Here is a 13,711-nt window from a genome sequence, read left to right on the forward strand (position 1 = left end):
TAAAAATCATTATTATTATTTTTAAGTTATGTTTTATTATTTTTTTAAAAAAGAATTAAATTCAAATTTCGAGATCCAAGTGGTCTTGTAGGCCCCACGCAACTTCGAGATCCAAGTGGGTCATACGTAATTCAAATAGTTCTCACATGATTTTATGAGTCCTACACAACTTCGGGACTTATGTGGACCCCACACGACTTCGGGACTCATGTGGGTCCCACACAGTCTCGTGGGCCCCATACATGATACTTATATTATTATTATTATTATTATTATTATTATTATTATTATTATTATGTATTTTTACAAATTATGTTTATTAAAACATTATTTTATGTATATGTACTAATTTACGTATACAAATAGTGTCTATCCTGTTTATCTTATGAAATTTCATTTTGACTAAATCGACCTTCAAGGAGCGATTGAGTCGCAATGGTCTTTGAATATTCTTTAAAACAATGTCTTTCTTAGGCATCAAACATAGAATCAAAGATTTTATAGAAAAATACTTTTGTATTGATATTAACTTAATGACCATTTTTATTATTTTATTATTATTATGTTTTAATCGTATATATATTTTTGGGTCATCACAAATCGACTTTTGAATAGTCGACATGTTTATGCATAAACGCCACACCTACCATGCATGCTTCAAAGAAAGATAGTTATTATTATTATTATTATTTTTTTAATAACTCGTCGACTCCAGCCACCATCATCGTGCCACTTTTGATATTATGATGCGACATCAAATCCAAAGAGTGAAAGTCGCCCATCCATTAACGCACTTTTGATAATTCACTAGGATAAACTATATCAAGGAAAAATCGAATCCGTAATCTTAAAGTCATCAAAGTCATAAATCATTCTTATGACTTGAGTTGGACTTTCAAAGAAAGATAGTTAGTTTTAGCAAAATAATGCATGCTATGAAAACTAACTTATGGTAGATTAACGGACTTTATTTAACACATTTGTGCATTAGTTCCCGCACAGTTGTGTTCGTTTTTTTTTATTAAAAAATTATTATTTTCATAAAAAAAAAACTTGCACTCTACTAGTGACCTCGGCTTTTGGTACACATTTGAAATCAAACTAGCTCATCTCTTTTTATGCGGTGACAAACTGACACAGAGACGCACTGAGAACAGACGCAGAGAGTGAGAGAGTGAGAGAGAGAGGGAGATGGAAAAGGCTAGCTCCGAAGCGGTGGCTGTCGTCTCATCCCTCTTCATCTACCCCATCAAATCATGCCGGGGGATTTCTGTTCCTCAAGCATCCCTTAGTTCTACTGGTGATAACCCATTTCTCCTCCTCCCTCTGTAGTCTTCTTCTTTTCTTCTTCGTTCTTCATACTTAATTTCTTTAGTTGTTTCTTCATGAACAATTTCTCTGTTATTCTTTGGCTATTATTTATTTGCATCTCTTAATGATAATTATTTCTTATCATTTGTTTGAAAATTACTTTCCATAAATATAATGTTTCTTTTGCATAAAAACGTAGGAAAAATAATTAGTTTGTTTGCAAATTGAACCGTATTTGCTATTTACTTGTAATTGATCTTAATATTATTTCAACGTTATCTTTACTTCTCAGCTGTGCATTCTTGATGTTTACAGAAGATTAGCTAACGTACAAAAAATTTTGAAAATTGATTCTTATTCTGGTTAATTAATTGGATAAAAGACGTTGATCTGCCTTGGAGACTTAAAATATTTTAGGAACCACCTGAGATTTTAGAATTTCACAGACCTCGCTTGAGGTTTGCTAAAAGGATACAAACCTCCCCTAAATCTTTTGACGGCTGCAAGTATCCCAAAAACTTTTTTAGTTCATTCCTCTTCTCATCTGTTTCCAACACTCAAATTTTATTATTATTATTATTATTATTACAGGTATGTTGGGTTCTGATTTTGTCGAATTTTTTCTTCAAATTTACTAATTAATTAACTCATGTATAGCATGGCTGACTCTATAGAAAATACTAAATAATAGTTATAACGACTCTATAACTTTGTTGTTGAATCCAGCAATTTCAATAATCTCTTTCCTACCATTTGAACAACATGGGAAAATTCAAATCCTTGATAAATAAAGGAATTTATGGAAATATAAATAATTAAATATTAAAGGAATCATGTGGAAATGTTCCAAAAAAATCAGAAAACCCCAAAATATTTTAAAACTAAATGAGGACAAATTTTGAAATATTTTAACACTACATTTGGGTGCATGGAATTCATATCCTAAATTTTAATTTGTGCAAAATAAAAATCTGCACAATTCTAAATACAAGGCCTAAACTCATGCTCCCAAATATGTAAGATTTCATTGACGATTTAATTAAGAAAAAAAATATAAAATTATTAAGAATGCCTTGTAGTTTGTGGACATACTTATCTTACCCTTTTCTTCGAAGGGAGGATGAGAAGGAACAAAATCTCGGAGATCCCTATATATATTTTTCTTTCATTTCTCATTTCTCATCAAACAAATATGTGAATTTCCATTACTTCAACTAATACTGACTGATGGGAGGGAAACATATGTGGGTTTGTACAATTATTGGTAAGCATCATATTCAGGAAGAGATACTGTTATTAAGAGAAAGTGATCCATTGAAAAGAATTTGTGCTGATTGCCTAACTTTGGGCACTTTAAAGGCTCACACTAGAACAAGAGTCTGAGCAACTAGAAACAGGCTTGAGTATGAGAAGAGATCTGTACTATTTGCGCTTGCTTACGATTTTGCTTATTAACAAACAAAGACAGCCATCTTCACTTACCCATGGCCTACCAACTATACAAGAATGCTTAGCTCAAACCTGGACGCCCTATGATTGCTTCTACTTGAAGAGACTGGCTTGCGCCATAAGTACTAGACTTTGATAAAGGAATGGGGAGGGGGACATATTGAGTACTTGAATGGTAATCGTGAAAATAGAATCAAACCTTGCTACTGGAAAGCTTCTATTAAAGAAGAGGATTCGATTAAAGGACTCATACAATACTTATTCTAGACCTATCCCTTTGCATGCTTTTAAGGCTCGAACTCGTCACTAAGTATGTGGAGCTCTAGGGCAGTAGTTTCCAGAGAGTTATTATTACCGTCTTGGGAATTGATAGAAGGGCACAAGTAATTGATTAAGTTACTATTACCATCTTTGAAATTGAGTTAATAATAATAGAAGGTGACGAGTAATTGATTAAGGAAAGGCATGAGTTTTAATTTTCCAAGGAAGTTATGGAGATAAAGTTTCACCTGCTTGACTTTTTGTCTATACCTGTTGATTGAATGTGAGGAAGGGCCTTCTTTGCCGAAGGAATAGGACCCCTTCTAATAGAAAAGCAGGACGCTGAGACAAGGAACTTCAATTTGATATTGGGGTAATATTTACTCCATCTTTGGAATTGAATCAATAGTAACAAGAGGGGATAAGCAAGCTGATTGAGTAGAGGCATGAGTTTTATTCTTTCATCTAGCATCTTTCTCAATGGGTCCTCGGTAAAGTGGTCAATTGGCTTTATTTAATTGCTTATTGACATAGTGATTCTGTTTAGCTCATTGGGCTGGAAGATCATCGCCCCTGCCCCTTAGCTTACGCTACCTCTCATTTAAAGCTCCTATAGGTATAGGGATAAAGCTAAACTGAAATGAACAGTTCTACCCTGTTCTGTTCTGAAACTATATTCATATATATATATGGCACACCACCTAAACGCTTAAGTTTTTGTCAACTGGGGACTCAACATGGTACCAGAGCTCTAGTTTAAGTTGATCTTGGGTTCAAGTCTCGCTATTTGTATTTTCTGCCATGTTCATCATAGTGCAATGCACTGTATTCTCCATGTTTATGCACGCGTTTAAATTTCATCTGTTTGTGTATGAAATGGGGTTTTCTGTCTCAAATGAGAGGCAGTGCTTTATAGCTTGATATACATTATTGGCCTGCTTCCTAAAAGCTTAAGCTTGTAGGTAAAATGGTGAATTAGTTATCGAGAATTCTTTTTGTTTCTATTTTTAGTCATCCAAATGATTAAAAAGTTGACGACTTGCTATGCAGAAGTGCTGTAGTGTTAAGTCTGTTCTGTTTACTGAACTTTTGGTGTGTTTGACACTTGAATATCTGATGCAGATTTGTACAGGTTTATCTTGAAATTGATGGTTTGCATAAGATTTAAGTAGCAGTTTTTTTTTTTTGAAAAGTTCAAGAGGATCTTTCTATATGGCCCCACACCGCATATCGATTATGATAGATTAGGATTCTAATGTTTATTAGATATAGTTATGATAATTTACTCTCTCATTATGGTTAGGCTCGACAAGTTAATTGCATGTCTTTTTACTTAGTAAGTTCAAGGTGAATCCTCTTTTGGACTTGGTCTAAACTTGTGGGAAGTGCTGAATGTGTCGGAAAATTTGGTGTATATACATTTTTAAATATTTTAATTTATTCCATTGAACTTCCACGAAATTTATATTGAGTTATCAGAATTTTCAGCTGAATTAAAAATCACTTAAAGCTTCAATTCTCTTAATTTTCTGAATGTTCCCAAGTTTTTAAAGAAAACAACCACATTATTAACAAGAAAGCTTATGGTTCAATATTGTTTCTAAACATAATATTTATTTTAATTTGTGATTAGAGGTTCAAATCACGGAAATAGTAACGGAGGTAAGACCATGTAAATTATGCCCTCAAAACCCCAATGGGGTGGGAGCCTTGCGCATTGGGTGTTACATTTTCAGTTTGTGCTCCATATCTTTTGCTGAATTCAGCCAGCTAGCCTTGATGTGGTGAATTCAAGATTGCTGGCCGTAACTGTTGTTCCTTTATGATGTAATGGCTAATAAATTAGGTAAAAAGAATGTGGTTTGATCTAGTGGCCCAATAATTATAAAGTCTCGGTATTGCATGCATTACCTTGCACTAATCTATCTTGTCTTGTGCCATTATATCAAAACATTATATTTATGATAAATTATCTTGGATTATCAAGAAAAACATTTTGAATTTCTAAGACAAATTCTTTTCAAATGATGGTCATAAATTATTTCATTCTTCTATTTTCCTTGGTATGAGAAGTTGGTAATGTTTGATGTGTTGTTTTTTGTCCCACATTGGTAGAATTGTTCCACATTGGTAGAAAAAGTTGTTTTGAATTTTTTCTTTGTTTGTCCCACATTGGTGAGAAGTGTTTTTTGGACATGAGGTTGAAGCTATATAAAGAGCTCAACTTTCCATTTGTAAAACACATCTTAAAGTTGTACTTTGTCAAGAAGTAGTGGATTGATCGTTGGCGCCCGAGGATGTAGGTGATTCTGTACCGAACCTCGTTAAATTTTTGTCTTGTTCTTTTTGCTGTCTTTTATTATTTGTTTATGCATTTACTTTAGTTCTTTATATTTTCAATAGCATTAGTTGTAGTATTGGTGTTTGGCACAAGTGGGGTGCCCGACACAACAATTGGTATCAGAGCTAGGTTGAATAGTGTCGATACGGAGGTGTTCTTCTGTTAGGATCTTTGATTCCATGTTTGATGCCTAAGAAAAACCTTGTCTAAGTGAGTGTTCAGAGACTATTGCAGCTCAGTCGCTCCCTAGAGGTTGGCCTGGTCAAAGTGGAATTTCATAGGATAAAACAGAGTAGACACAGTTGGTACGTACTATTCATCCTAGGCCTTTTGCTTTGTTGGTTGCTATTGAATATATAGAAGATGGCAGAAAGTAGTGAAGCAGTAGAAGAAACTCTATCCACACGAACTCCAACCCCTTTAGCTTCGACATCATCGTCAAAGACGATAGCTACTGCTCGGTTTGAGGTGAAGAAATTTAATGGTACCAATAATTTTGGTATGTGACAATGTGAGGTGATCGACTTTTTGTATCAACAAGAATTGGATATTGCTTTAGATGATAAACCAGTGGATATGAGTGACAGAGATTGGGAAAAGATTAATCGTTAGGCATGTGGTACGATTCGTCTGTGTCTCACTAAAAATTAGAAATATTGTGTTATGAGAGAGACATCTACAAAGAAATTGTGAAAGATATTGGAAGATACATTTATGACCAAGAATTTAGAAAATCGGCTCAATTTGAAAAAAAAATTGTTTTGATTCCAGTATCAACCAGGTATTTCGATTAATGACCACATAAATGCTTTCAATAAAATTTTGGCTGATTTGTTAAATTTGGATGAAAATGTGAAAGATGAGGATAAAACCATGTTGTTACTGAACTCTCTCCCCGATGATTATGAACATTTGACCACCACTTTATTGTATGGGAAAGATAAAGTTACTTTTGATGCTGTTTGTACTGCATTGATTAGTACTGAATGCGGAAAGAATGATCAGAGGGTCCATAAGAAAACAGCAGAAGCACTAATAATAAGGGGACATTCTCAGAGTCGTAAGCCTGGAAGGAGGAGTAAATCTCATGGGAGGAGTAAATCTCACGGGAGACTTGCTAAAGATGAATGCGCCTTTTGTCGTGAGAGAGGACATTGGAAGAAAGATTGCCCTAAATTACAGTAGAAGAATAAGGGCAAAGCACATTCTAATTTCAATATTGCCAATGATGATGGAAGTGAGTCAGATTTTTCTCTTGTTAGAACATCTTCGTCACATTATTTTGGTGAGTGGATTTTGGATTCTAGTTGTTCCTATCACATGTGTCTCAATAAGGAATGGTTTTCTAATTTTGAAGAATTAGATGGTGGAGTTGTTTTTATGGGAAATGATAAAACAGTTGGAATAGGATCAATATAGTTGAAATGTCAAGATGGAACTATTAAAACCTTGATTGATTTTAGGTATGTTCCGAGCCTAAAGAAAAATCTGATTTCATTGGGTGCCTTAGAATCTAAAGGGTTCATTATCACTTTGAAAGATGGAACCTTAAAGATTAAATCAGGTGCGTTGGTGGTGATGAAAAAAGGAAAAATAACTTGTATTATTTATAAGGTAGTACAGTTATTGGCTCAACAACTGTTGTTTCTGAGAAAAATGTAGGCTCAGATACAACCAGGTTATGACATATGCGATTGACACATGCAGGAGAAAAATCTTTGCAACAATTAGCTAAGTGAGGTTTGTTGAAGGATGCAAAGGTGTGCAAACTTGAATTTTGTGAGCATTGCATTCTGGGAAAATAGACTAGAGTGAAATTTGGCACTGCAATCCACCACATTGAAGGTATTTTAGATTACATCCATACAAATGTATGAGGGCCCACAAAAAAGGCTTCATTGGGTTGTATGCATTATTTTATCACTTTTGTTGATGATTTTTCCAGAAGAGTTTGGGTGTATTTTATGAAGCATAAAAATGAAGTGTGTGATATTTTCCTTAGGTGGAAAAAATGAGTTGAAACTCAAACTAGCTGAAAGATTAAACAGCTCAGATCAGATAATGGTGATGAATACACGAGTGACCCATTTATGAAGGTATGTCAGGATGAAGGTAATTCTCGACACTTCACGGTTAGAGATAAACCATAGCAGAATTGGGTGGCAGAGCGCATGAATCAGACTTTGCTGGAGAAAGTTCGATGTATGTTGTCTAATGTTGGGTTAGACAAAAGGTTTTGGGTTGAGATTGTTAGATATGCGTGTCATCTCATCAACCGTCTACCATCATCTGCAATAGGGGGAAAAGCACCCTACAAGGTCTGATATGGAAAGCCTCCTAGTGATTATTATTCTTTACATGTTTTTGGTACTATGACTTATTATCATGTTAAAGAATCTAAGTTGGATCCAAGAGCAAAGAAAACAATATTCTTGGGAATTAGTGCAGGAGTAAAAGGATACCGTCTTTGGTGTCTAGAGATGAAAAAAATGATTTTAAGGAGGGAGGTGACTTTTGATAAATTTGCGATGATGAAGAAACAATACGCAAGGAGTCACGAGTTGAAGAGAAGACTAGTGGTACTCAACAAGTGGAGGTTGAGACAATTTTGGGAAACCTAGTGAGAAATAAGGCTACACAAGGTAACTCTCCTGTTACGGTGGGAAATTGTGTACAAGAAGAGGAGATTTCAATTCGAAAATCTTCACAGCAACAAGAATAAATTGTTTCTCAGAGGCCAAGACGAGAGATTCAAAAACCTACTCGGTATATTGATATGGTGGCCTATGCACTTCCAGTTGTGGAGGTAATGTTCCTTGCACTTTCAAAGAAGCAATGACGAACTCTGAATTAGATATGTGGAAAAGAGTGATGGATGAAGAATGCTGTTCATTAGAATCAGACTTGGGAGCTAGCCTAGCTGCCCAAGGGTAAGAAAGCAATTTGTTGCAAATGAGTTTATGTAAAGAAAGAAGGATTTCCAGATGCAAATAATGTTCGCTTCAAAGCTAGATTGGTAGCTAAGGGCTACACACAGAAGGAAGGCATTGATTATAATGAGGTATTTTCTCCAGTTGTTAAACATTCTTCCATTCGAATTTTGTTGGCTTTGGTAGCATAATTTGATCTTGAACTAGATCAGCTCGATGTAAAAACTGCATTTTTACATGGTGATTCGGAAGAGGAAATCTATATGACTTAGCTAGATGAATTTCATGCTACTGGAAAAGAAAATTGGGTATGTAAACTGGGTAAATTGTTGTATGGTTTAAAACAGTCTCCAAGACAGTGGTACAAACGATTTCATCAGTTTATGATGGGTCAGAAATACATCAGAATTAAACATGATCATTGTGTTTATTTTCGCAAACTACAAAATGGATTTTTATATATTTACTCTTGTATGTTGATGATATGTTGATAGCTTCAAAGAACAGGGAAGAAATCAACAAGTTGAAAAGTCAGTTAAATCAAGAGTTTGAGATGAAAGATCTTGGTGAAGCAAAGAAGATACTTGGCATGAAGATTCGCAGAGACAGAATGAGAGGAGGAGTTAGTTTGTCTTAGAAACAGTATTTGAAGAAGGTAGTATAGAGTTTTGGCATGCCTGAGCAGTCAAAACCAGGAAGCACTCCTCTTGCTTCTTATTTCAAACTTAGTGCAACTTTATCTTCTAAATCAGACGAGGAACGTAAGTATATGCCACAAGTTCCTTATGCAAGTGCTGTTGGTAGTCTGATGTATGTAATAGTTTGTACTAGACCTGATATTTCACAAGCTGTTAGTATGGTGAGCAAGTATATGGATGATCCGGGTAAAGGACATTGGCAAGCTGTGAAATGGATTTTGAGATATATTATGAATACGATTAATATTGGTATAGTATTTGAGAAAAATAATACTATTGAACAATGGGTTGTTGGATATGTGGATTCTGATTTTGCAAGAGATCTGGATAAACGTCGATCAACTACTGGATATGTTTTTACGTTTGCTAATGGTCCAGTGAGTTGGAGGTCTACCTTACAGTCTACCATTGCCCAATCTACCATTGCCTTGTATACAACAGAAGCAGAGTACATGCCAGCTTCAGAGGTTGTTAAGGAAGCTATTTGGTTGCAGGATTTACTTGAAAATTTGAGAGTTGTTCAGAAGCATATTGTTGTGTTCTGTGATAGCCAGAGTGCTATTTATTTGGCAAAAAACCAAGTCTACCATGCACGAACAAAGCACATCGACGTTTGGTTTCATTTTATGTGGGATATTATTTATGGAGGTAGGATACTTCTTCAGAAGATTGCTATAGTTGAAAATTCCGCAGATATGTTGATCAAGATTGTGACAACAATCAAGTTCAAACATTGTTTGGCCTTGATCAATATCCTACATGTCTTAATATTTTTGGAAGGCGCCGATGATGTGGAACTCCAGAAAATGTTGGTAACTGAAAAATTTGTTGAATTTATCGTCACGGTGGAGTTTTGTTGTTTTTTGTCCCATATTGGTAGAATAGTTCCACATTGGTAGAAAAAGTTGTTTTGAATTTTTTCTTTGTTTGTCCCACATTGGTGAGAAGTGTTTTTTAAACTTGAGGTCGAAGCTATATAAAGAGCTCAACTCTCCATTTGTAAAACACACCTCAAAGTTGTACTTTGTCAAAAAGTAGTGGATTGATCATCGGCGCCCGAGGACGTAGGTATATTTGTACTGAATCTCGTTAAATTTTTGTCTTGTTCTTTTTACTGTCTTTTATTATTAGTTTATGCATTTGCTTTAGTTTTTTATATTTTCAATAGCATTAGTTGTAGTATTGGTGTTTGGCACAAGTGGGGTGCCCGACACAACATGATGTTCCTCTTCAACTTGTTCACGTAAAATGACAAGAAACACTTCGATGCAGTATGCAAACAAGAGCTATTTTACTTTTCTCGTTTTTATTATATTCTCATTTTTTTTTTTTTTAATTTAGGGTATCTTGTCAGGATTTTCATGATTCTAGGATGTTATTATTTAGGAATCAATATTCTAGGGTATTATTATTATTATTATTATTATTATTATTATTATTTCTGGAAGTAGTATTTTTGTTGATTTAGAAACATTGCAAGCTTAAAAAAGGCCCAATACTAATTTTTATTTGGACTTGAGTAGAAAATTAAAATTGTTTGACATGAGTCGTGCACTGCACTTGGTAGTGTAAATAAATAAAAATTTGAATCTCAGAACTGCCAATGTATCTCATTTGTTTTTTTCTTAAATGGGCAGGATTCCGATGGGATAGAGAATGGGTAGTCATAAATTCCAAAGGGAGGGCATGTACTCAAAGAGTTGATCCAAAGCTCGCTCTAGTTGAGGTAGAGTTGCCAAAGGAGGCTTTTCTAGAGGGTTGGGAACCAACGAGAAGCTCCTATTTAGGTAAAATCATTATTTTATGTTTAAACATTCTTATGAATTTATGTTTCTGTTTTTTGATGAAATTTCTTGCAGGTATGGTTTTCAATTTAGAATATATTTCCTCTGGTCATGTTTTGATGTTTGAGATGAACCCTTCTGGTCAAATAATAATAATATTGCTTTTACATTTATTTTATTTTATTGTAAAAAAGAATCTTAGAGCGGGCTTTCATTATTAATGTAAATTAAAATCTGGCAAGTTTTGGTGGTGTTTATCAATGAACTGGAGATTCTGGCCATTTTGGGACATCTTTTTTGACATTCATGACTAGATCTAGTAAACTTTATATATATAATATATATACATATATAGTTTCAAATTTGAACAATATCCATTCTATGATTGAAGTTCATGTATTTAGGAAGATCTAAGTATTTATCATATTGGACCAAAAAATCTATAATAGCAGTTGCCAGTAAATTTTTCTTAAATTTTTTGGCTGAAAGGGAATGTGGCCAAAGAATAGCAACTCACTCACACAGATGCATTCTCTCTCTCTCTCTCTCTGTATGTGCGTGTGCATGCATGTTCATGTGTTTGCTTAGTAGCCTTGCTCATCTTTCTTAAACAGTGGTATGCGTCAGTAATTAATTTACTGCCTTTTCATCCCTTTGTAAATTACCCCTATATAATGTATTTCTAAGTGTGCTACTGATTTTTTGTCTATAATTTTCTTCCATTTTTTCTCTTACAGTGCTAAGGGCCCCTGGGATGGATGTGCTAAAGGTTCCTTTAAGTAAATCAGGCCCAGTTGTTGATGGTGTCACTGTGTGGGAGTGGTCTGGTTCAGTATTTGATGAGGGAGAAGAAGCAGCGAATTGGTTCTCAAATTTTTTAGGGAAACCTACTCGACTAGTGCGTTTTAATGCAGGTACTAGTTAGCACCCTAGTTGCATATAAAAAGTAGCGTCTTTAAGCAAGTGATGTGAAATTTTCTACCTTTTATTTTTAATCCTTTGCTTTCATATAATCCAAATGGTCTTATGCTCTTTTTTTCTGTTTCATCAGATTCCATTCTTTTCAAAATTATTAATTAAAATGCTCATATTAGTTTTGGTAAATGAAATATTTCTAAACTGTGTTATGCTTTGATTAATTTGGAGGAGATTTTTTTCTTAAATTATTTGGTGTAACAAGTCGTGAATACCACTTTTTTTGGGCTTGAAAAGAAGCACAACTCACATCAATGTTCTGTTTGACCTACGGTGTCAAATATGCGAGGGTTCCTGCATCATTCTGGACGTGGGCAGGTAAAGACGTTAGTTCAGGAAACTAGGATTAGATTAGCAACTTGGAATATAGGGACACTTACGGGTAAAAGCATGGAAATTGTCGATACAATGATTAGAAGAAGAATTAATATAATTTGCCTTCAAGAAACTAAGTGGGTGGGGGAGAAAGCTAGAGAAATCGATAAATCAGGTTTTAAACTTTGGTATACTGGAAAAGAAAAACATAAGAATGGAGTAGGCATTATTATAGACAAAAACTTAAAAGATAGCATTGTGGATGTAATTAGAGTAAGGGATAGAATTATAAAAATCAAAATAGTATTAGGACAAGAGATAATAAATATCATTAGTGCTTATGCTCCTCAAGTTGGCTTAGAAGAAAATCTTAAGAGACAATTTTGGGAAGATATGGATAGTATTATACAAGGCATACCAGGGACTGAGAAAATATTTATAGGAGGAGATTTGAATGGACACGTTGGAAGAGATAATAAAAATTATGAAAGGATACATAGAGGATATGGATATGGAGACAAAAATGAGTCTGGGGAGATGATCTTAGACTTTGTTATGTCATATGATTTTAGTATAATGAATACTTGCTTTAAGAAGAGAGAAGAACACTTAATAACCTTTAAAAGTGGACAAAATAGAAGTCAAATAGATTTTTTTTTAACTAGGAGGGTAGATTGTGTATCATGTAAGGATTGTAAAGTTATTCCAGGTGAAAGTCTAACTACACAACATAGAGTCTTAGTGTTAGATATATGCATTAAAAAATGGAAGAAAAAGGATAAAATAAACCAGTGTAGGAGAACTAGATGGTGGAACCTAAAAGGAGAAAATATAATAAAATTTAAAGATAAAATGATCAAAGATGGGGATTGGACCTTAGAGGATGGGATAGATTCAAATACTCTTTGGAATAGATTAGCTAGCTCTATTAAAAAGATAGCAAAAGAGATTTTAGGCGAATCTAGGGGAAGATTCTCAAATAGCAAAGAAAGTTGGTGGTGGGATAAAGATGTACAAAAAATCATAAAGACAAAAAGAATTTGGTATAAAACGTGGCAAAAATGTAGAAACCGCGATAACTTTGAAAAATATAAGGAGGCAAGAAAAGATGCAAAAAGGGCCGTTAATGAAGCTAAATATAGATCATTTAATAGTTTGTATGATAGAATAGGTACAAAAGAAGGGGAAAGAGATATATTTAAACTTGCTAAAGCTAGAAAAAGGAAGAACAAGGACTTAGGAAATGTAAAATGTATAAAAAGTGGATGATATTGTCTTGGTTAAGGACAAAGATATTAAAGAAAGATGGCGAAGTTACTTTAGTAAGTTGTTTAACGAAAACCAAATAGAAGGCTTAAATTTAGAATTGTCAAATGAGGAAAAGACTAAAAATATAAGATTTATTCAAAAAATTAGAGTTAACGAAGTTAAGTTTGCACTAAAAAAAGATGAAAAATGGGAAAGCTATGGGACCAGATAACATCCCAATTGAAGTTTGGAAATGCTTGGGTGATAACGGAATTATATGGTTAACTAATTTATTTAATACAATTGTAAAAACTAAGAAAATGCCAGTTGAATGGAGGAAAAGCACTTTAATACCTATATACAAAAATAAAGGAGATATTCAAAATTGAAATAACTATT

General features: G+C 34.0%; 1 protein-coding gene across 1 annotated transcript in view; it reads left to right on the plus strand.

Annotated features, from left to right (window-relative positions):
- The first annotated feature begins 1,071 nt into the window (after positions 1-1,071).
- Positions 1,072-13,711, plus strand: part of LOC131160155 (uncharacterized) — a 34,960-nt gene continuing 22,320 nt past the window's right edge. Inside the window, exons 1-3 of the mRNA XM_058115527.1 lie at positions 1,072-1,300; positions 10,628-10,777; positions 11,512-11,688. Coding sequence (XP_057971510.1) covers positions 1,192-1,300; positions 10,628-10,777; positions 11,512-11,688 — 436 coding nt within the window. The 5' untranslated portion in view covers positions 1,072-1,191. The remainder of the gene's footprint in view (positions 1,301-10,627; positions 10,778-11,511; positions 11,689-13,711) is intronic.

The sequence above is a fragment of the Malania oleifera genome, chromosome 7, assembly GCF_029873635.1.
Source record: "Malania oleifera isolate guangnan ecotype guangnan chromosome 7, ASM2987363v1, whole genome shotgun sequence".
NCBI lineage: Eukaryota > Viridiplantae > Streptophyta > Magnoliopsida > Santalales > Ximeniaceae > Malania > Malania oleifera.